The sequence below is a fragment of the Sciurus carolinensis genome, chromosome 5 (genome assembly GCF_902686445.1).
Source record: "Sciurus carolinensis chromosome 5, mSciCar1.2, whole genome shotgun sequence".
Classification (NCBI taxonomy): Eukaryota; Metazoa; Chordata; class Mammalia; order Rodentia; family Sciuridae; genus Sciurus; species Sciurus carolinensis.
The window spans coordinates 46450398-46474576 of record NC_062217.1 but is presented as its reverse complement, the minus strand read 5'-3'; the positions used below and the strand labels follow the sequence as shown (position 1 = coordinate 46474576).

General features: G+C 33.9%; 1 protein-coding gene across 5 annotated transcripts in view; it reads left to right on the top strand.

Moving 5' to 3' along the window:
* Window positions 1-24179, top strand: part of Akap11 (A-kinase anchoring protein 11) — a 53377-nt gene that overhangs the window by 3854 nt on the left and 25344 nt on the right. For all 5 annotated transcript variants that reach the window (XM_047552409.1, XM_047552412.1, XM_047552413.1 and 2 more), the window contains 5 exons: window positions 9894-10003; window positions 13611-13727; window positions 15007-15054; window positions 22192-22326; window positions 23627-23891. In XM_047552409.1, coding sequence (XP_047408365.1) covers window positions 9944-10003; window positions 13611-13727; window positions 15007-15054; window positions 22192-22326; window positions 23627-23891 — 625 coding nt within the window. In that variant the 5' untranslated portion in view covers window positions 9894-9943. The remainder of the gene's footprint in view (window positions 1-9893; window positions 10004-13610; window positions 13728-15006; window positions 15055-22191; window positions 22327-23626; window positions 23892-24179) is intronic.

Sequence of the window (24179 nt, the reverse complement as noted above, 5' to 3'; positions counted from 1 at the left end):
AAATGAGTGTGATAACAGCACCTTCTCTGATAATCATGAATTCACATGTGTAAAGCATGCAGTGTCTAGCTGGCACATGGAAGCCACAGGTATATGTATGGTGTTAATATTTATTGGGTACATATTGTGTGTCCGGTACTAATAGCTGGGCTTTGGGAGTGTTCAGAGCTGAAAGAATATATCATTTCTGCCTCAAAGAATTTAGAAGTCTTGTGCTGACCACTCATATTTAAAACTATTTCTTGACTTCAGTGACTCTAAATTCTTCTAAATTTCCATCTCTCCTTCACACTGCCATTTATTTGTGAAAAAAAAATTTTTTTTTTCTTTTTTACCTGCCCTAGAACCCTAGATCATGGTTGTCCCTTAGATTCTCTTAATTTACTGTTTTTCCTAGTCTTTGGGCTCAGCTTTCAAACTTTGTATGCATGGATGATTCTTACAGTAACATCCCTGACTTTGACCCCAATTAAAAATGTGTTTTTGTTGCCTTTTGGATATTATGTTGACATAAAACACCATCTTCTAGTTATTCTATAAATGGCAAAAGCTCTACCTTCTGTTTCCTCAGGCTTGAAATTTTAAAGTTATCTTTTAAGTTTTGTTAGTTCATGGATTCCGTGTGGGCTTACAGGGTATCTCCTATGTGCCAAGCACTGGACCATCTGCAAAGCAGAGCCATGCACATTTTTCTGCTACTGGGCAGCTACTACTGCTACTGGCAGATTTGACTGATAATGAGAATGTGTTACTGGGTTAAAATCTCTTATGTCAGAAATATTCTCATAGATATGTTAAGAAAATTATTTCAATTTGTAGACAATATTTCATTGAAAACCTAACGTGAAGCTTTTAGTATTTTGAGTGTGTGTGTGTGTGTGTGTGTGTGTGTGTTTGTTGTTGACTGGGGAGTTTTGAAGTCAGTAGCAATTCACACTTAGTATTTGTCAACTAGGCCCATGCTGATAATTTAAAAATCAGTGACAGACTAGGTTCAAACATGCTTAGAAGTGGGTCTTAACCTGAGAATGCAGTTAAGAGACCAATAACTTTTTTCCTATTGGATATTTCAGAAAACATGGAAGAACACATATCCCAGGATTAATCTTTCAGAAAGTCATTCATTGAGTAGGTGGTCCTATTTTCTAATGGTGCTACTCTTGCCATTAAATGTCCCTTTGAATTTCATGTTCTCTATAAAATTTTTCTTTACCTTATAGCTTGTTCAGTTCAATAAATAATGGATTTTTGTTATCTGTAAGGCTTGAGCTTAGAATGTAAGCTCTTTCAGGACCTTTCAGAGTTGTGTCCCAATCACTGAACTGCTTCTGACTTCAAAACTCCCTGGTGAGTATATGTGTTGAGTGTTAAGAGTTTGCAGATCAATGCAGGGCATAGACTTTTCTACATTTGAGGCACTAGTCTCAAAGTGCAAAACTAGGCAGTTTTGTACTCCAGGGAACATTTGACAATACGTGGAGTTTTGGTTCTCACAACAGGGGGGTCCTGGCTGACATCTAGTAGGTAGAGACCAAGGATATTATACAATGTCCTACTTAAAATGCACAGACAGCCCTGTACGACTAAGAATTATTTAACCCAAAATGTCGATAATGCTGAGATTGAGAAACTCTTTAGAACAAAGAACGGAATGTGTGCTGTACGTTCAGGAATGAGGTGATTCAGGAATAAAAAGAAGGCAGAAACTGTGAAGAAGCAGGTATTTTGATTGATATCAGGAATACACAGGTCTTTTTAATATAATTTATCATTATTTTGAAAGACAAAATAGTAGTAACTAATAGCTGTGGTATTTTTAGGTTTTATAACTCAAACACCAGGTCTGTGGTCAAGGGAAGAGCCAAAATTTGACTCCTGCCTTATAAGGTTTTGTTTTTACATGTTATTGCATTGTGTTCTTATAGTAGTCCTGTGAAGGTGAACTTTAGTTTCCTTCTCTACAGAAAGGAGGATAGCATCACCTTTATTCTACTGTTCATTATTTGGTATTATTCTGTATTATTTTTCTAGTGGCTGCTCTAGGGTTTACAAGAGAACTTTAAACTTACCAGTCTTCCTTCACATGATACCATTTTGTGTACAGTGTTGAAGTCTTATGCTTATTTTTTTTACCTCTCTCCCTTTGTGCTATTTTATCATACATTTTACTTATGTCTGTTGTAAATCTCATAATATGTTGTTATTTAAACAGTTATTTTTAATAAACTTATAAATGAGAAAATAACTTTTGTATTACCATCATATTTACCATGTCAGGTGCTCCTTACTCCTTTATATAGATCCAGATTTCTATCTGGTATTGTTTTTCTTTGCCTCAAGAATTTCTTGTCATGGTTATTCTAATGCTGATCAGATGGTGATGAATTCTCGTCTCTTATTATGAATAAATTCATTTTGCCTTAATTTTTGAAGACATTTTCATCAGGTATGGATATCTGGGTTAACACTTTTATTTCCCGTTCTGCTTTAAAGATAATGCTCCATTGTCTTGTTTTCTGGCTTGGGTAGATGGGAAGTCTGCTGTGCTTTGTTCTCTTCTGTGTGTACTCCTCCCCACCCCCCACCCCCCCACCCCGCCTCATTGCTTTTAAGATTTTCTCTTTATCACTGGTTTCTAGTACTTTGGTTATGATGTGCCTTGGGGTGATTTTCCTTTTTTTTTTTTTTTTCTTTTTTTAATGTTTTTTAGTTGTTGATGGACCTTTATTTAATTCATTTATTTATATGTGGTGCTGAGAATTGAACCTAGTGCTTCACACATGCTAGGCAAGTACTTTACCACTGAGCCATGACCTCAGCCCCTGGGGTGATTTTCTTTATTTTATTCTTCTTAGTGTTTATTTAGCTCCTTTGGATCCATCACTTTTTTATGGTTTTCTTCTATTCTCTCCATACGCCTTCTCCACCCCTCACTTTTTGGGACTCTGTGTACCCACCATTTTTACAGCGCTTAATGTCACTGATGCTTGGGGTTTGTTTTTAATGCTCTTCCCTCTGTATTTTATTTTGGATAGGTTTTTTATTTTTTAACTTTTCTTTTCCAGTGTTTAATCTGCTGTTAGTTGCATCTGCTATATTTTTCATGTTGGCAATGTTTTATTTTTGTCTAAGTTCAGTTTTGGTCTCATTTTCAGATTTTCTCCTTAATCTTGATCATGTTTTCCTCTCCCTTTATGAATGTATGGAACAATATTTATATTATACTTTGACAGTTCTTTTCTCTTCATGTCCAGATCTCTTGTCATTTTGGGGCCTGCATTTATTACTTTTTTCTCCTAGTTATATGTCATATTTTTATCCTCCTCTGCATATCTCCTAATTTTTGATTATATGCCACCATTGAGTTTTATGCTGTTGCCTGCTTGACTTATAATTCCCAAGAGTATTAAATTTAGTTGGGGTGCACATTTAGATTATTAGCAATCTGTCAGATTGTTTCAAGTCTTGCTTTTAAGCTTTATTTGTGGGTATCCAGAAAAGCCTGTGGTCCTGTAGTGTAGTGATGCCTTTTTTCCCCATAAAAAAACCTCTTCCTTCTAAGGAGTCTATCCATTGTCTGATATCCTATAAGGTTTTTCCACTCTGGTTAGTGAGAGGGTAAACTATTCTGAGCTGTCTGGCTCCAGATATTGTTTGGCTTACTGCTCTCTGATTGTTATTTCCCCAACCTCAGATACTTGGCACAGCTTAGCATTTAACCAAAAGTTCTAAGAGAACTCTTCTGTACATCTTTTAGAGCTATTGTTCTCATAACATTCTCTCTCTGGTACTGTGGCCTATAAATTATAGCCAGTTTAGTCTCTCCAAAATGATGTCTTTGACCAGAACTCACTGAGACTGCTAGACTTCTTGGTTTTCTTGTCGCTATGTTATGCCCCAGAAGGGCAGCAAACAGTGTTGCCCTTCTCTTAGGAGTGTCACAGTCCTGTATTACCTCTTGTTTAATGTTTGCAAACCAGTGTTTCATATATATTTTGTATTTTTTTGTACTTATATTCAACAGAACATTAATGTTTAACACTTGGCCATTTGGCATTTAGTTAAAATGTGAATTTGGAGCATTTTTAAAAAATGTGATCTCAAATACCATAAAATAGAAATTGTTGCAAAGTTTTAAATGTATTTTACAAATAATTTCATTGTGTAGACACATCCATTCAGACATTTAAAGGTGTACTTTGCTTTTTAAATAGTATTTTTATTTAGCAAGTGTTTGAATGCCTACTAAGTTAAAGTACAAATACATAAAGCACTTTCGTTCTCAGGGAACTCCTAACAGAAGGGAAGTATGCAAACACTGGCACCTAGGAACAAACCACTTTGGGAATATAAAGGAGGTGGTATTATTTGGACAGGGAGGGAGAAATGAGAGATAAGCCAGACCTTTCTTGAGTGGGGAGGTCCTTGAACTAATGTGTGAAGTTAGTTTCACTTCAGCTTATGGAAGTGAGAGGGTAAATCTGAGAGAAGCTTAGGAGCATGACAGGTTAGGACTGGGGATATACTAGACATGATGGTCTGTAGAGATTGAAGAGGAGGTTAATTTCCACCTTGGCCTTCTATCTGGGGTTGGTTTCTGGCTCTTACTGAAATAGAGAATACAGGAGGAGATTGTTTAAGGAGGAAGTCTTATTTAGATTTTGAACATACTAATTTTGGAGTAAGGACTTGTCTTAGTCTACTTTGTGTTGCTATACCAAAATACCAGAGGCTGGGTACTTTGTATAGAAGATTTATTTAACTGACAGTTATGGAGGCACAAAGTCCAAGGTTTAGGCATTTCCATTTGTTCAGCATCTAGTGATGATCTTCAGAGTATATCACAACATGGCATATGACATCATAGTGGGATTGTGTAGAAGAGCTCACATAGTGAGACATGAAGCCAGAGAGCAAGGGGGCCAGGCTGCATTTCTAAGAATCCCCTCTTTGAGTACTAATGTAGTCCCATAAGAGCTAGAATCACCACAGGGTGACATTAATCCATATAAGGGTGGTCCTCAGGGCCTAACTACCTTTCATTAGGCCCTATTTCTTGAAATGTTCTACCACCTCCCAACATGAACTTACTAGTGATCAAATCTCCAACATGTGAACTACTGGGGTTACTGGCGCACAAACCATTACCAAAACCTAGCAGGGATATTTGGTTAGAAATATCTCATAAAAAATTGGATGTAAGGAACTGAAACTAGAACACAGAACTGGACTGAAGATATAAATTAAGGGAGTTAATTTGCATTGTTAAAACCAGAGGTACAGGTAAAATATCTTTGGAAAACTAAATAGAATGAAAACCAAAGAGGATAAAGATGAAAGTTAAGGAATTATTAGTATTCAAGTAACAAGTTTTAAAAGAATGTAGGGAAGGAAACCAATGTCTGGTTAGAGAGTTATTTATTTCTCAGTAGAAATTTATATAAAATACTTGTTAAAAATATGGATTTCTGAGTTCCAGGTCGACCTGATTTTCTGTCTTCTGAGTGTGTGCCTGTGTGTGTGTGTGGGTGTTAGAAGTAAGTTCATTTGTAGGTGCTCTGAAGTTTGAGAACTGGTGCATTAGGAGGCAAGCCTAGACAGAACAGTATTGCCATGCATGGTGGTGCATGCCTGTAATCCCAAGTGGTGTAGGTGGCTGCAGCAGGAGGATCGAAAGTTCAAAGCCAGCCTCAGCAACTTTGTGAGGCTCCCTAAGCAACTTAGGGAGATCCTATCTCTAAATAAAATATAAAGAGTGCTGGAGATGGGATTCAGTGGTTAAGTGCCCGTGGTACCAAAATCCCTGGTACCAAAAAAATTAAAATAAAAATAAATAAATAAAGAACAGTATTGTTGATAGACGACTAGAAAGGTGTTTTATACTCTTGTCATGGTCAGTTTTCCTGATATTAAAAAAAAAAAAAAGTTACAGAAGATGTTGATTTCAACATTTCTTAAGCCAGAGGAGAGAGAGAAAAATTGGGGGAATATTTTTTATTGTAAAAGAATTTATGTGTATATAGAAACGTACAGGATACACACAGATCAAAAAACAAACAACAAACCAACCACACCCACACACCTATAATTGCATCTCCCCATATAAAAACCAGTCTTTACCCATCGAGTATGTGCTCTCTTTTGTATTACACATATAAATACACACTTGTAGTGATACAGATTTTACCCAAATAGAAAAATGGAAGCATGCTAGAATAGGCCTATTTTACTTAATCAAAGAGAAAGTCCTGTGGTGGTTGACTCTGTCATTGTTTTAGTTTACCTAGTTCAGTGAATATTCTTTGACATATTTTGGTGAACTTTGTAAAGTTTATGTAGGATAAGTTTGAGAAGTGAAATTGTAGGATAAAAGAACTGTTTATTCAAAGTACCTTATATCTCTTTTCTGTATTGTTCATAATTGTTTTTCTAATTGCTTTCATTTTTTTCCTTTTACATTCACTGACTTTTCTATTATATCTAGTAAATATTTTCTATATTAAATCTATTAAGTATTTTTTCTTAATATCTTTCGCTTTTTCGATTGCTTCTAAGGAGATTTCAGTTGCTTCATGGCAGTATTCTAGTCCTTCCTGAGCTCTGTCAGCTCACTTTTCAGCTGTTTTGTCCGTCTGTTCGTTCTTGTCTCTCATCTGCTTTTTTAAAATCTAGAGTGGTTTTTATTTTTATTTTTTTGTTATAGCTAACAGTTATTTCCTACGTAGAGTTCTTATTTATTCACCTAGAATAGGGTGAACATTAAGCAAAAAGTTTATTGTAATTCAAGGGTGTTTTAGGGGAAAATACTTTGTTTTTGCTCCTCTTGTGCAATGTTTAAGAATACATTCTTTCTAATTTTATAAGGTGTTGACGAAATCTTTCTCTGGCTCTTTTTCTTTTCTCCATTTATCTATGTATCATTTCCAAAGACTGTTTTTTTCTTTGCTTTACCAAAATTTATTATTTCATACTGGATTATATTATTTCATACTGGATTCACTTTTATGTTGTGTAGATACTTTCTAGTAGGTTGATCTTTGTGAGATAATATTTTCCTTTAGATTAAAGTAGTGGAGTGTAGGGTTCAGTAAACTGTTTTTCTTCCATGAGTGAAGCATAGTATAAATATGGAATTAAATGTTGCTTCATTTTTATTAATTTTAAACAATGGTATAACTTCTGAGGTAGTTAGATAATGTGAATTTGGGGGGGAATGATGATATTTTTCTGGATTATTTTTTTAATATGTTCACTTGGTTTTAAATGTTTTTTCATTAGGTCTCATACTGGATTATGTTTGCTTTATTTCTTGACCTTGAGTAAGGGTATTTTATCTGGGCCTGCCATTCAGGAATATTATGAGTAAAGTGGACTGGGATGGCTAGCCTTGTCACATCCTGGATGTTGTTTCAGCACTTAGGCCACCCCTACCAAGGACTTTTACCAAGGTGTGTCTTCTGCCTCAGGGGCATGACACAACTTACGATGGGCAGTTCATCTAGATAGCAAGTCAGTTTTATGTAAAGTTTCCTGTGAGGTAGTGTTTATCTTTGTTCAGTTGACTTTAGTCAGTAACTGCAGAGGTAGTAACTGTTTTCTGTCTCTTTTCTGGACTCCTCTTTCAGGCAAGGTTAGGAGTCAACTCAGACAGTAAAGATGTTACCTGTGCCTTCCCTCTATCCTTCAGTGTTGTTTTTAATGGCTGCCATTACCTCACTGTGAGAATAAACCTAAGGTTATTTAATGACTCTTCTGTTTCTGGTGTCTAAATTGTTTCTTATTTCTATTATGAAGTTTGATGAACAGCTTCTCAGATATTTATGCACTATAGATGATGGCTAAGAGCTCCCTGGTGCTAGAGTTTGACATTTGAATTTGAATGTTAGCTCTGCCATTTTTTGTGTGGGCCTGGGTGAATTGCTTAACTCCCTCTTGCCTTAGTTATTCTCATAAAACAGGAGTGTACAATGAGATGTTAACATAAACCTCTCAGCAAGCATTTAATTTGTTATGAGGTCTAATTTAGAACCTTATATGCTCTAGGATCATTATATGCCTTTATGAATTCCCAGAAGTACAATTACTGGGCCAAAGTGTAGGAATTTTTTCAGTTATGAGTGTATTATAAAATTGCCTTCTAGAAAGTTGGTGACACTTCAGGAGCTGACTTTGAGTGTTCTTCCTTTTCTGGAACTCTTGTGTAGCCTCTGTAGTTTATTTTTTATGTGAAATTTGTGGCATTTCCATTTACCTCTAGAAGTTTCTGACAATTGACGAGAATGCTGTGGGAAGAAAGAATACTAAATTGATTTATGACAAATAAGATTTTCTTCTTGCTTTGTCTAGATAAACCTTTATACTCAGTTTTGATAATTTTGGTGGTCTTGATCATTCTGGTTCATAGGTAAATATTTTAATTTTTATTTTGTCCGTATTTTATATTTTGCAAAGTGCTTCCCTTAAATTATTTTTCATTTGATTCTCACAGTAAACTTATCCAACAAGTATTATATACATTAAGGAAATAGATCCAGAGACTTTGTGGCTAACTCAGAAGAAACATAAGCTAATGAAAGGCAGAACAGGGGCATGAATGATCTGTGGAATGATCCTCTCTTGCTCTTTGTTCTATCTGTTGGGATCTCCCTTGTATCTTATTGGACTTTTCATGATGCTGCCTCAATTTCAGTAATCAAATTTTATTGTTGTGAAGACCACCAGGACTTATCTTAGTTCATAATAAAATGCCATTATAATTTGTTGTCTAGAAATTAAAATCCGGAAATCTCTAAGAAGGAGGTGCATGTGTGAGGTGGACTCACTTCAGTTTTATTTCTACAGGGAAAAATATAAAAATAGAGTATAAAAACAGAAGACTAACATTTAGTTTTTCTTTTTTTAATTCTACATTGAAGATGGTTTTGCATATATATCTCTCCATAGTATAAATGTGTATTAACCAAATGTCTTGGAAGCCTCAGTTGGGCAATCCTTGACAAGACCAGTTTGATTTACTGAAGGTACTTGAAACTAAGATTTTAAGGTTTATTAAATATTTATTGATTTAGATTTTCTGTTATTCACACCCCTACTTTTACTCTTTACTGTAATAAAACCTTTTCCTCTGGGAGACTTGGAACCCAAGATGATCATTTCTCTCTTGTCTCCATTATATCTTTAGTATTTATGTAGCATGAGTAGATCTTAATATATGGACAAGATCCTGCTGTCAAATATAGATACTGATTAATGACAGGAGTTGATTTTAAATTTTCAGAGGTTTTTATTAAAGCATCTTGAAAGTTAAGACTTCGTTTTAGAGTTTCTCCTAGGGGTGTGTGTGTGTGTGTGTGTGTGTGTGTCTACTATTATTCATTAACTTGGATGGTTTCTGCACTCTAATCATTGGTATGCTTTTAAATTGCTATATAAGGAGTTTTTTTTTCATCTTCCTGATTTTATATGAACAGATTTCATGTTCTTATTTTGTCTGAGAGATAAGAATGTCTGCAACATTAACTATTCCTGTAGAGATCAGAGTGACTTTTGGGAGGCAGAAAAGCTGGAATTCTTTTTATGATGCTATTTAAGATTTTAAAAGGTTTTAAAAATAATTCTTTTTGAGGCTTTGCAGTTAAAAAGGGCAATGACAGTGGATCAGAAAAGGGTAAGCTATTATAATTTTGTAAATGAAAATAAGAATTTTTTGTAATAATTTCATATCATCTATTTTTCAAATAAATATGTTGTATTGCTGAGTAAATTTTTAGGGCTCAATATTTTTGTTTTTATTTTTCTCTAAATGACTGAATTTAAAGAAATTATTTTAGCACAAAATGTTTGCCTGAATTACTAAGATCAATAAATAAGTTTTCTTTTGATGTTTTCTTTAGGAGTTCTGTGAATTTACTCTTCAGTAATTACGTATAATAGTCATACAGGTATGGCGACTTTTCAGTCTTTCAGAAACAGTCATATGAAGACTAGAGCATCTATCAAAAAGGTAAGTTCATTATATTAGGTTCCTTTTCATGAAAATTTTAATGAAAATGTTTATTATTTTAAAGCTATGATTTGGTTTTTTAGATTGGCATATATGAAAATAATGATACAAAATCATGATCATAATTATTTTCTTAAATCACAAACCTCCTCTCCATTTCTTCTCAACAGATGTATTCCAACTTTTGTAGGAATATAGAGTATCAGATACAAACTTTCTTATATACTTTTAACTCTGATGATGAGATGAAATATTACCATTCATTTATACATTCGTTCATTCATTCAGCAAATAAGAATTTGAGTTCTTTGTATATGTCAGCCCCTTTGCTAGATGTTGGGTAATTAGTAGGGACCAAATGAAGTGTGATTCTTGCTCCTTTCCTCTTTGTAGTCTGAGGAAAAACCTCTTCACTTCCTTTTATAACAACCGGTTAATCTTTTATATGTTTACATTTTATCTTTGCTAAAACTTTGAGGCATTACTTAAAGGAAGAAGAGAGGAATGTAGATTGGAAGATGGTTAGTAGTCTTTGTTAGCACAGTTATGACACTGTTGACCAGTCTTTACCTGTTAGACCTGATACACTACTTTCTATACCCTTCTGTATTATATGACACTGTTGACCAGTCCATACCTGTTAAGACAGTCTTTGATTTTCATTAGAGTGTTTTTCTTGCTATCCTTCTGTCTTATGGTAACTCTCTTCTCTCTTTTGATAACACTCATAAGAGAGAAGACAGTTCATCTAAGATGGTGAGGAAAGGGGAAATGCTCTTTAATTACTATTATTGTTTAGATTAGTGACTTGGTATAATTATCACCTCTAATGGTGGCAAGTGAATTTATTTCTCATCACTCGTTCATTTACTTATTTATATTTATTTATTTTTTTGAAATTTTTGATTTGGATTTTTTTACAATCTTTTGTTTTTAGTGATTCATTTGTTTATTTGAAGTTGCTCAAACTGTCCCCAGATTGGTACCTGGGAGCTAATCAATCCCAGTGCCTATGTCCTTTTTTCTGACTCTTAGTTCTTTGACAGCTTCCTTCCTTTCTGGTTGTATCTTTTCGTTGTATAACACAGTTTCACCTACTCTCCTTTCCTCATACTCAAAATTGACTATTTTTCAAAGAACCCTGAAAAATATTTAGAAACCAAGATCTGGATACTAGGAATGCCCTTTGTTCTGCAGTCTCACAAATTTATATTGATAGTTCAAGTTCAGATTACTTGTTACATAATTTTTCCTTTCTTGATTTCATATTCATAAATTAGTGTGAAAACCTCCATTAATTAATGAAAACAAAATTGTTTAAATATTGAATATTTTCAAGTTGGGAATAAACCTTGGTACAATGAACACTTCATATATGCCTTAGATTCATCCTGTTAACATTTTGCCATGTCCATTCTCTCTCTCAGTATATGCACATGTGCACACACTTTCTTCCCTTTTGCAATTGTATAAGAGTATCCCTACAGACATTATTTTCATATCAACATCATCACCACTCTTAAGAAAATTATTAATTCAGTAACATCTTCTAATGAATAGTCCTTACATAGATTTCTCTAACTCAGATGTCCTTCTGACTTTTTCCTTGCTTCTCATCTGGGGTCCAGTTAAAGTTGAAACACTGCATTTAATTGTTTTGTGCCCATTCTAGACCATTTCAGTGGGTTAGGTTTTTTTACTCATGATAGCAAATCTTTGCAAGAATATGAGCCAGTTGTCCTGTAGAACATTTCCATATTTGGATTCACCTGTTTTTCCTTGTACCTCAAAGGTGATGTGTCATTCTCTTCTGTCAGATCAGGTTTCTTAAGAGTTTGTTTGATATTATTTAATGCCAGGACTGACCCAGTAGTCAAGATTGTAAACACCAGATATCTCTAGTAAATGCACATAGTACCTTTGTAATTATGGGATTAATAAATAACCTGTAGGGTGATAGTTTGAAATAGTGTGAGTATCTTGCTTCCCAATAGCTTTTTTTTTTTTTTTTTTTTTGTACTGGGGGTTGAGCCTAGAAGTGCTTTACCAGTGCATGCTCCACCATGTCCAGCCATTTTCATTCTTTTTTATGACTCAGCTCAAATTTGGCCTATAGGAATTCCTTCATTCTGGTTTCTGTATTTTATTGAAAGATTCAATTAAGTTTTGGAGCACTTCCATGCATTCTGGCACAGTTAGATGTTCCAGGTTCACTTTGTGCTTTCTCTGCTTCTGATCTGGAACCAGCCATTTTTCTGACGAACTTTGGTTCTTTTTATTGGTGATTGGCATTGAGTAACCAAAATCTGGGTACTGGGTATGCTTATTGCCACTGAGGATCATTGCTTCTAAGACCTTTCAATGGAAAAAGGTGGTACGTATATTTAAGAAGTTGTAGGTTCATATTGATAGGTAAAATTCAAATTTAACATTATTACATCTTTTTTTCCTGAATTCTTTGATATCATATTTGTATCTCTTGTGTTAGATCAGAGATTTACATTAATTTACTTTATTAAAGTTGGCAACTGTGGAGTTCATGTAGTATGTAAGATTTTGAAATCTGGGTTAACAAAGTGAATGAAATACATTCTGACCCCCATAATTTGTTTTAATATGTAGGAAAGACAAATACATGTGAGGGTAGTAATTGTAGTATGTTGTGATTTAGATTAAATGTTTTTTAAAACAATTTTTTGTGGGCTCGGGCTGTGACTTAGTGGCAGAGTGCTTGCTTGGCATGTGTGAGGCATTGGGTTCGATGGTCAGCACCACATAAAATAAACAAACAAACAAAGATAAAGGTATTGTGTCCATCTACAACTACATAAAGAAAGTTTAAAAAATATTTTTTTGTAGAATAAATGTTACAAACAATGTGGCAGGAACTTTGAGAGGATTTTATTATAACTAAGGGATTAGAAAAATCTTCAAGTCTTGGGATGAATAGGATTTCTACAGGGGAAGACTGAGTAGTAAGGACGTTTTTGATAGACGAGCTGATCAACAAATCAGAGGGTGAATAAGGTAGAAAGAAATTAATGTTCTTTTTATATCCAACTATAATACACTTTTTCTTTATGAAAATTTCCCTCCCTTTCCACTTAAGACATTCCCCTCCCCTAAATCTGGAATCTGCTCCCTCATTTTCATCATACAGTTGTATACTGATGCCTTAAAGATCTTATTTAGAATAACTCTTTTTTTTTAATCTTTGTTAGTGTTCTTTATTATAACTCCCACATTGTCTTACTCATTATAGAAATTGTTGTTTCTATTCTTGGAAATCAGTTATAGAGTCTGTTAGTTTTAGCATAAGGTAAGAATAAAGTAAAGTAAAGCCAGGGTATGAAAGCCCTTGTGGGTCTGCCAGTGATCTGAATGCCAAGACTCTGGTGTGCTTAATGTGTTTTGGACACATGGAACACTTATTAAGCCTTATCACCTGAATGGTACTTTCCACAGCTGAATTGAATTTGCAAACAATAAAGGTGCCAGATGAATGTTAATTGGAGAATGGGGTTTCTCTATTTAAAACTAAAATATCTGCAGAATGTCTTGCCTTGTTATAGAACTAAATAAAAATGTGTTTTTTCCCCTCCACTAGAGCTTCAGTGATGATGTGTTCCAGTCTGTAAAATCTTTATTACAGAGTGAGAAGGAACTATGCAGTATTTCAGGAGAGGACTGTTTACAGCAGGATGAACATGCCAATTTAACTGAGGTTTGACATACTACTTTCTAAACCTTTTTCTAATAAACTGCAGTGTATTTTCATGCATCTTTATAGAACTACATGACCTATTTTTAAAATCTCTACATATTATTTCATGTATTAGAAGTACCTGTTTTAAATACTGGCTAACATAATTGTTTTAATGTATTTTAATGAGCACATTTAATTAAATGCTTAGGCATTATTAACCACTCAGTGGACATACAGTAGTGTGTTTGGTGATTCCTACTATATTTAATCTTTGGTGTTGCCTTCCAGTATTATTTTTCATATATATATATATATATATATATATATATATATATATAATTTTTAAAATATTTAGTTGTCAAGTACCTTTATTTTACTTATTTATATGTGATGCTGAGAATTGAACCCAGTGCCTCACACTTGCTAATAAGCAAGTACCCTACCACTGAGCTACAACCCCAGCCCTCATGCATATTATATTTTTAAAAATGAGTTTGAATTATGTATGTACCAAATATATTTTTCTGTAACTTGTCCTTGTCCTTTTTCTTAGTAATGTGGCATTTCCTTACACTGTTCGATATTCCTTAGAAATTTTATTTATTTAAGCTTCTGCAGAGTAATCTCTATATAAGGGCCTTAAAAGATATAATAAATGATGGTATCACACATAGTCCATGACGAAGTAGTTTTTGGAGTCTACCCAGGGAAATCCTCTCTGAGAAGATCACATTTAATTGAAACTTGAAGAATGAAGAGGAGCCAGGAATGTAAATATCCAAGAGAGAGAGAAACCCAGATAAAGGATACACATTTAAAGGGTACACATTTTGAGAATTTTGGGGAAGGATGTGCAGAGTATGTTCTAGACCCAGAAAAGAGACCCATGTGTTGGAATGAAAATGAGGGAAAGCTGAAGGTATAAACTAACCCCAGTTAGGATTTTCCTCTTGTAAGTGTGGAGAAGTCGACAGGATAAGTGGCATGGCAGTGGGAATCAGGTGGGAGAGGATTATAATAGTGCAGGTGAAGAGTGGCAGGGGGTTTGGAAAGAAGTGAATATATTTGAAATATGTTTGAGGGAGATGTTTATCAGGTTCATGAACTGCAGTATGAAGCCAGATATTTGGTGGAAAACCTTTTGGATCATCCTGGAAAAAATTACTCTGCTCAAGGTAGTCAGGATTTTAATGCCTCATTGTGTTTTTTCTGTCCTATCTCTGTCAACAATCTAAGACAAGACTTAAAAACTCAAATTAATGGAATTTCTTCTTTTTTATTCCTTATTCCTTTATAGGTCACATTTCTGGGATTTAATGAAGAAACAGATGCTGCTCATATGCAGGTATGGTCAACTTATAAAATTGGAAAGGATTGTGAGAGATTATTTGGAATAAATTTTGATACCATGAAACATTGAGCTTAACGTCCCAAATATACACTAAATTCTCCTTGAATCATTCCTTTTTAAAGTTAAAAGGTGATATTTTGAGGTCAGTTTTTTAGTGCTTTGGATGTTTTCACTTTTAGCATTTTTATTGAGAATTCTTGGTCTAGAAATCAACTGTAGGTTTGACTACCAAATACATTTGTTTTCAATGAATGCAAACCATAGGCTGACCTTTCTTCATTCTTTGTGTTATGGAGCAAATGACACTTGTGACTTTATTTTGATGGTTTTCATAATTTGACTTCAACAGTAAAAGCCCTTGTATTTTTAGTTGAGGTTGTCGAATACAAAGCATAAAATTTATAAAAAGTCACAATTAACCAATGCAAAAATTTGAGCTTGTTTGATTTAGGCAAATATGAAAGGACTGATACGTGATATTAGAATTAACAAAGGAAGGCTTCACAGCTACATAAAATGTGATTGAAGCTCCAGCAGATATACTATTTTTTTCCTGCAGTTTGAAAATCTGTCCTTGCTTGTGGTGGTAAAGCTTCTACTAGAGAAAGAAATAACATTATTCAGTTCTTTCAGAATACTACATATCAGGTGATTATGAATGAAAATTCGGTTGTATGTCTTGACTGCCTTAGTTGAAAGAAAATGGCTTAGACAGAAGCAACAAAGAGGACATATTTCTGAGAACATATGACTGGAAAGAGAAATGTTCCAAAGTATTTCTCTAATACTTGCTTTAAGAGTTAGGGATAAAGCTGTGTTTACAAAGCAAAGTGCTCTTTAAAGGTCGAAGACTAATAATTTTTTAGCTAGATAAAATATTTATGTAAAAAAGGGCAAATGAAGAAAAAAATAAAAGTTAATATAATATTTTCAAGAGGAGAGGCAGAAAAATGGACTTGTATTTTACAAAGTTAAAACTTAAGTTCTGAAGAGAAAGTACTTTAGCTAACGGAGAATGTTGAATGAAAAATTTAAATCTGAGAACTATAGATCAAAATTTCCTAAAAACAATTAAATGTCCTAATTGTCATTTATGTGTGAGATACCATGTTAAAATTTATTATATAGCTCCATAGCTATGTTTGAAGGGCTACAAAAATAACCATTATTAAATAATTTCATATTTTATTTAGTTAAAAAATTATCTGTGGATAATAAACTGTGTAAGGGAACTCTTGTGAACCAGAAAATATATTTTTTTATTTAGTTTTTTGATTCATTGTATACAAATGGGATACAACTTTTCATTTCTCTGGTTGTACACAAGTAGAGTCACACCCTTTGTATAATTATACATGTACATAGGGTAATGATGTTTGTCTCATTCCATTATTTTTCCTTTCCTGCACCCCATCCCCATCCCTTATTTCCCTCTACACAATCCATCCTTCCTCCATTGTTCCCTTACCTACCCCCCCACCCCTGTTGTGTATCATCATCCACTTATCAGAGTAATCATATGGCTTATCTCACTTAGCATTTTATTCTCTAACTCCATCCATTTGCCTGCAAATGCCTTAATTTTATTCTTTATGGCTGAATAATATTCCATTGTGTATATATACCACAATTTATTTATTCATTCGTCTATTGAAGGGCATCTAGATTGGTTCCACAATCTAGCTATTGTGAATTTAGCTGCTACAAACATTGATGTGACTGTGTCACTGTAGTATGCCTATTTTAATTTCTTTGGGTATAGGCCAAGGAGTGGGGTAGCTGGGTCAAATGGTGGTTCCATTCCAAGTTTTCTAAGGAATCTCCACACTGCTTTCCAGAGTGGCTGCACCAATTTGCAATCCTACCAGCAATGTATGAATGTACCTTTTCCCCCCACATCCTTGCCAACACCTATTGTTGCTTGTATGCTTGATAATACATTCTTATTGTGGTGAGATGAAATCTTAGGGTAGTTTTGATTTGCATTTCTCTTATTACTAGAGATGTTGAACATTTTTTCATATATCTGTTGATTGCTTGTATATCATCTTCTGTGAAGTGTTTGCTCAGTTCCGTAGCCCATTTATTGATTGGGTAATTTGTATTTTTGGTGTAAAGTTTTTTGAGTTCATTATAAATTCTGGAGATTAGTGCTTTATCTGAAGTGCACGTGGTAAAGATTTCCTCCCATTCTGTAGGCTCTCTCTTCACATTGTTGATTGTTTCCTTTGCTGAGAAAAGCTTTTTAGTTTGAATCTATCCCATTTATTGATTCCTGCTTTTATTTCTTGTGCTTTGGGAGTCTTATTAAGGAAGTCTGGTCTTAAACTGACATGATGAAGGTTTGGGCCTACTTTTTCTTCTTTTTGGTGCAGGGTCTCTGGTCTAATTCCTAGGTCCTTGATCAATTTTGAGTTGAGTTTTGTGCAGGGTGAGAGATAGGGGTTTAATTTCATTATGCTGCATATGGATTTCCAGTTTTCCCAGCACCATTTGTTGAATAGTCTCTTCTCTCCAGTGAATGTTTTTGACACCTCAGTCTACTATGAGATAACTGTATTTATGTGACTTTGTCTCTGTGTCCTCTATTCTGTACCATTGGTCTACATGTCGGTTTGGTGCCAATACCATGCTGTTTTTGTTACCTGTTGCTCTGTAGTATAGTTTAAGGTCTGGTATTGTGATATCTCCTGCTTCATTGTTCCTGCTAAGGATTGCTTTGGCTGTTCTACTCTTATTCTTCCAAATGAATTTCATGATTGCTTTCTCTATTTCTATGAGGAATGTCATTGGGATTTTAATTAGAATCGTATTGAATCTGTATGGCAGATTCTTTAGTGTTCTTTAGTTTTCATCGTAGAGGTCTTTCACCACTTGTTAGATTGATTCCCAAGTGTTTTGTTACTTTTTTTTGAGACTATTATGAATGGGGTAGTTTTCCTCATGTTTTTTTCATTAGATTTATGAATGTTGTTTTTATATCCTGCTACTTGACTGAATTCATTTATTAGTTCTAGAAATTTTCTGGTGGAATTTTTTGGATCCTTTAAATATAGAATCATGTCGTCAGCAAATAATGATAGTTTGAATTCTTTTCCTATTCATATCCCTTAATATTGAATAGAAATAGTGAAAGAGGGCATCCATGTCTTATTCCAGTTTTTAGAGGGAATGCTTTCAGTTTTTCTTCATTTAGAATGATGCACTAATAGGCTTAGCATAGATAGCCTTTACAATGTTTAGGTATGTTCCTACTATCCCTATTTTTTCTAGTTTTTTGAGAATGAAGGGGTGCTGTCTTTTATCAAGTGGTTTTTCTGCATCTATTGAAATAATAATCCTGATTCCTAACTTTAAGTCTGTTGATGTGGTGAATTACATTTATTGATTTCTGGATGTTGAACCAACCTTGCATCCCTGGGATGAAACCCACCTTGATCGTGGTGTGCTATCCTTTTAATATGTTATTGTATGCAGTTTGCTAGAATTTGTTAAGAATTTTTGCATCTATGTTCATCAGGGATACTGGTCTGAAGTTTTTTTTCCTTGATGTGTTTTTGTCTGGTTTTGGTATCAGGGTAATACTAGCTTCATAGAATGAGTTTGGAGGGGTTTTCTATTTTATTTCATGGAATACTTAGGAGTATTGGAATTAGTTCTTTGAAGATCTTATAGAACATGGTTGAGAGTTCGTCTGGTTCTGGCCTTTTCTTGGTTGGTAGCCTTTTGATGGCTTCTTCTATTTCACTGCTTGAATTTATCTGATTCAGTTTGGGTGGATCATATGTCTCTAGAAACCTGTCTATTTCTTTGATATTTTCTATTTTGTTGTAGTATAGATTTTCAAAATAGCTTCTAATTATGTTTTGTATTTCAATAGTGTCTGTCCTGATATTTCCTTTTTCATCACAAATTTTAGTAATTTGAGTTTTCTCTCTCCTCTTTGTTAGTATGTCTGAGGATTTATCAGTTTTGTTTATTTTTTCAAAGAACCAACTTTTTATTTTGTCAATTTTTTGAATTGTTAATTTTGTTTCAATTTTATTGATTTCAGCTCTGATTTTAATTATTTCCTGTCTTCTACTACTTTTGGTGTTGATCTGTTCTTCTTTTTCGAAGAGGATTTTGATCTATATTGTTAGGTTATTTATTTGTTGGCTTTTTATTCTTTTATTGAATGCGCTCCATGCAATGAATTTTCCTTTTAGTACTGCTTTCATAGTGTCCCTGAGATTTTTTTTTGCAGTGCTGGAGATCGAACCCAGGGACTTGTGCTTGCAACGCAAGCACCCTACCAATTGAGCTATCTCCCCAGCCCTGTCCCAGAGATTTTGATGTTTTATGGTTGTTCTCATTTACCTCTTAAGAATATTCTTACCTCCTCCCTGATGTCTTCTGCTATCCACGCATCATTCAACAGCATATTATTTAGTCTCCAGGTGTTAGTTTCTGTTTTTTTATTTTATCATTGATTTCTAATTTCATTTCATTATGATCTGGTAGAATACAAGGTAGTGTCTTTTATTTTTTTGCATTTGCAAAGAATAGCTTTGTGGCATAATGTATGATGTATTTTAGAGAAGGATCTTGTACTGCTGAGAAGAAAATGTATTTTGCTCATTGATGGATGGAATATTCTGTGTATGTTATGTCTAAAATTATTGATTGTGTTATTGAGTTCTATGGTTTCTTTGTTCAATTTTTGTTGGGAAGATCTATCCAGTGGTGAGAGAGGTCTGTTAAAGTCACCCAGTATTATTGTGTTGTTGTCTGTTTGGTTCTTGGAATTGAGAAGGATTTGTCGACATGGATGTGCCATTGTTTGGAACATAAGTATTTATGATTGTTATGTCTTGCTGATTCATGGTTCCCTTAAGCAGTATGAAGTGTCCTTCTTTATCCCTTCTCATTAACTTTGGTTTGAAGTGCACTTTATCCTCATATATGAGGATGGAAACCCCTGCTTTTTTACTGAGTCTGTGTGCTTGGTATGTTTTTTCCCATCCCTTTACCTTCAGTCTGTGTGCATCTTTTTCTGTGAGATGAGTCTCTTGAAGGCAGCATATTGTTGGATCTTTTTTTAAAAAATGCAGTCTGCCAGTCTATGTCTTTTGATTGATGAATTTAGGCCATTACATTTAGGGCTATTATTGAGATATCACTTATATTCCCATTTTGGCTTATAATTAGTTTTTAACTTGACTTGGTTTCTCCTTTGATTGACTTTTCCTTTAGGGTGTTCTTTCCTTTGCTGACTTACATTGCTGTTTTTCATTTCCTCTTTGTGGAATATTTTGCTGAGAATGTTCTGTAGTGCAAGCTTTCTATTTGTAATTCTTTTAACTTTTTTTTTTTAATCATGGATGGGTTTTATTTCATCATCAAATCTGTAAATAAATATTGCTGGATATAAGATTCTTGGTTGGCATCCATGTTCTTTGAGAGCTTGAAATATGTTGTTCCAGGACCTCCTAGCTTTTAGGGTCTGGACTGAGCAATCTGATGATATCCCTATTGATTTCCTCCTATTTGTAATCTGATGCTTTTCTCTTGCAGCCTTTAAAATTCTTTCTTTATTTTGTGTGTTAGGCATTTTCGTTATAATGTCCTTGGTGTGGGTCTGTTGTAATTTTGTACGTTTGTTGTTCTGTAAGCCTCTTGTATTTGATTTTCCATTTCATTCTTCAGGTTGGATAAATTTTCTGATATTATTTCATTGAATAGATTGTTACTCCTTTGGTTTGTATCTCTGTGCATTCCTCAATCCCGATAATTCTTAAATTTGATCTTTTCATGATATCCCATAATTCTTGAAGGTTCTGTTCATGATTTCTTACCATCTTCTCAGTTTGGTCAACTTTTTTTTCAAGAATCAATATTCGTCTTCATTGTTTGCGTTTCTGTTTTCCAAGTTATCTATCTAGTCTGTTGGTGATGCTTTCTATTGAATTTTTAATTTGGTTTATTATTTCCTTCATTTCAAGGATTTCTGTTTATTTTTTTTTTCTCAGAATCTTTATTGAAATTATCTTTTGCTTCCTGCATTTGCTCTTTTAACTGTTTTTTGGAGTGATCATTCATTGTCTGCTTGTGCTCTCTTATCTCATCCTTTGCTTCGTGGATCATTTTGATTAGGTACATTCTGAATTCCTGACATTTCTTTTACCATGCTGTCATTGGAGTCTATTAATATAGCATCTTGGTTTGTTTGGAATGTTTTCTTCCTTTGTTTTTTTCATGTTGTTTGTGTATCTTCCCCTCTACCAGTATGGATCTGAGGTATTGTAATTTCCCCCCAATAGACTTGTAGTGTCCCTGCAGGTTTCCAGTACCTCACCTTAAAGGGGAAATCAATATTAGCAACACACAATAGAAATAATATGCAGCCTTAACCCAAATATCTCCTATTAAGATATTAACAGTATTGTCATAATACACAGAGATGATGAGTTTGATTATTTATAGCATAAACAATACATTTGCATTAATGCCCACAGTTTCTACTGGTGGACAAAGATAATGGGGACGGGTGTAGTTTGTAATGTTACTGAGATGATAAGTGAGTATATAGAGGTACCAGATCATAGGAAGAGTGAAAGTGGAATCAAAAAAAGTTGGTTGTTAGCATGAGAAAAGGGAGAAAGAAACTCCAAGTACACAGAAAGATAAGAGGAAAATGGAGAAAAATAATAAAAAAATAGAAAAGTAGGAGTAATAGTAATAATAATAATAAATCTACAACAAAACTCTAATATACTATTCAAACCTCCCAGTCTTCAGTAAGCCGGATACTTGAAAGGTACTTGATAGTGTGGTGTCCCAGGACGGGAGCTGCCCCAACTAAAGATGGTGGTGTCAGGTTGGGGATAATCCGTGATGGCAGGCAGATGTATCCCCATGTGTTGGTAAATGGGGATCCTTCTGCACAGAGCTGATGGTGCTGTCCCCATGGGGCACTGGAAATCTGTGGGCTGGGTTAGGCAATACGGCACTGGAGTTCTGCATGGGTACGGGCTGGGCCTCCAGAAAATTTATTAACCAGTAGGCCTTACGATTTTTGGATAGGGATCCCATTTTAGGAACGGTCACTGTTATTCTTTTGTGTTATTTATTGTTACTATTTTAAATTAGGATTTAGCTGCAGTTTCTTTGGAACTTCCAGATCTTCTGAATTCACTTCACTTCTGCAGTCTAAATGAAAATGAAATTATTTGTATGAAGGATATAAATAAATCAACAGATATAAGCAGTGGTCCTCTAAATCAGGTAACTTTTATAGATCATTTCTAATTAGTTTTACAGGGCATATTTTTCTACATTTGATCAAGAGTGTAAAACTTAAATGATTTGATGAAGTTTTTGTTGTTTTTGTTTTTGCTATGCTATCTCAAGGAAATAGAATTTGCAAGAAATTAAACTCATGAAAAATTGATGTCCCTCAAACAAAATAATTTTAGTTGTAGGTTATAAATTAGATTTTACATCTGTGAAGTTTCGTAGTGGTATGCAAATACATATTAATTTTTTCATGGAAATTCATTCCTTATGGATTTCTATAGTTTCCCTCTATATAAGCCATAGCATGACTTTTCTTCTTTCTGGTCACTTCCGAACTTATATAAACATTGTGCTATATGTTATAGTGAATGTACTTCAGCTCATGTTCTAGTTCAAAATTTTCCATGTAAAGTGTACACCTGATCTATATTTTTTATTATAAAAAATTATACCATTACAGCCAGGTGGTTAATTTGATAATATTCAACCTTTGGTTCATTGCTAAATTTGGTTTTGTTGATAATGCATCAATGAAAAATGATTTTCATTTTAGGAGGTAAAACATTTAAAATAGGATCAGTAGGTTTAAAATTTGGATTACTTATAATAGGTATAAAATACTGCTGCGTTCTTTGTGAGGTCTACTGATAAAGGTGGAACTGCTTGCTTCATTTTCTTAATTATATTCTTTATTTGCTTTGCTTTATTTGCTAGAATATGAAGTGATGAGTTATTATATTTGGTTTCTACTTTTATAATAAATCATTTGTCAATATTTACATTTTTAAAGATAATATATGAAGGAAAGTTTGGTGACTTATAATCTTGACTGTAAATATTGTTTTAATACTAGAGAAATTTAAGTAAAAGGAGGATACAATTCTTTAATTGTGATAGGGAAAGTAGCATCTTTCTTTAATCTATGAGAAAATGAGATAAAAAGTAAAATAGAAACTGGCTTCTGCCCTCAAGCAGTTTATAATGTAAACTGGTGAGATAGGTGAGCAAACAGATAGTAGGTTTTATAACGTTTACGGAAATAAGACTAGGTAGAATTTGAATACATAGATAAGAGGAAGATTGGAGAAAACGAGATTAGTAAATAAGATATATAAAAGAGAGACAAAAGAATTAAACATTACCAAACCAGGGAGTCATTTGGAATGTATGTATTTCTTGTGTTTTTGTTGTTTGTTTTCTGAGATTGTATTATTTCTAGGCTGTACTTCCAGGTAGTGTTTGTGTTGAGAATTAAAATTTTTTTAAATCATCTTTCATCTTTCCCAAGAGTCATCATTCTGGAATGCTTTGTGTCATGAGAGTGTCACCTACGTTACCAAGACTCAGAATCGATTTTATCTTTAGTCTCTTAAGTAAATATGCTACTGGTATAAGATACACCCTGGACACATACTTGCATCAGAAGTACCAACTTGAGACCACTAATGAAGATGACGATGATACTAACCAGTCCGTGTCTTCCATAGAGGATGACTTTGTCACTGCTTTTGAGCAGTTAGAAGAAGAAGAGACTTTAAAGCCATATAATGATGGTTTGTTATTTTACTGAACTTTTTTTTTTTTCTGGAAGTAGATTGAAGTTGAAAGTTCAGTTTTGGAAGTTTTAAGGCAGACTTGTTTGGTTGAAATGTATGTTGAAATTTGATCCAGTTTAAGCATACTAACTTCTTTTCTTGTGGTTGCAGAAGAATTAATTTCCCTGAGATTTTTAAGTTATTGTTACCTGGTTTTTAGTTTTGGGATTTCTGTTCTTATTATGGTAATATTGTTCACACACTATTGTTTACCTCAATACTCAGTTTCTGGAACATGGCAATGTT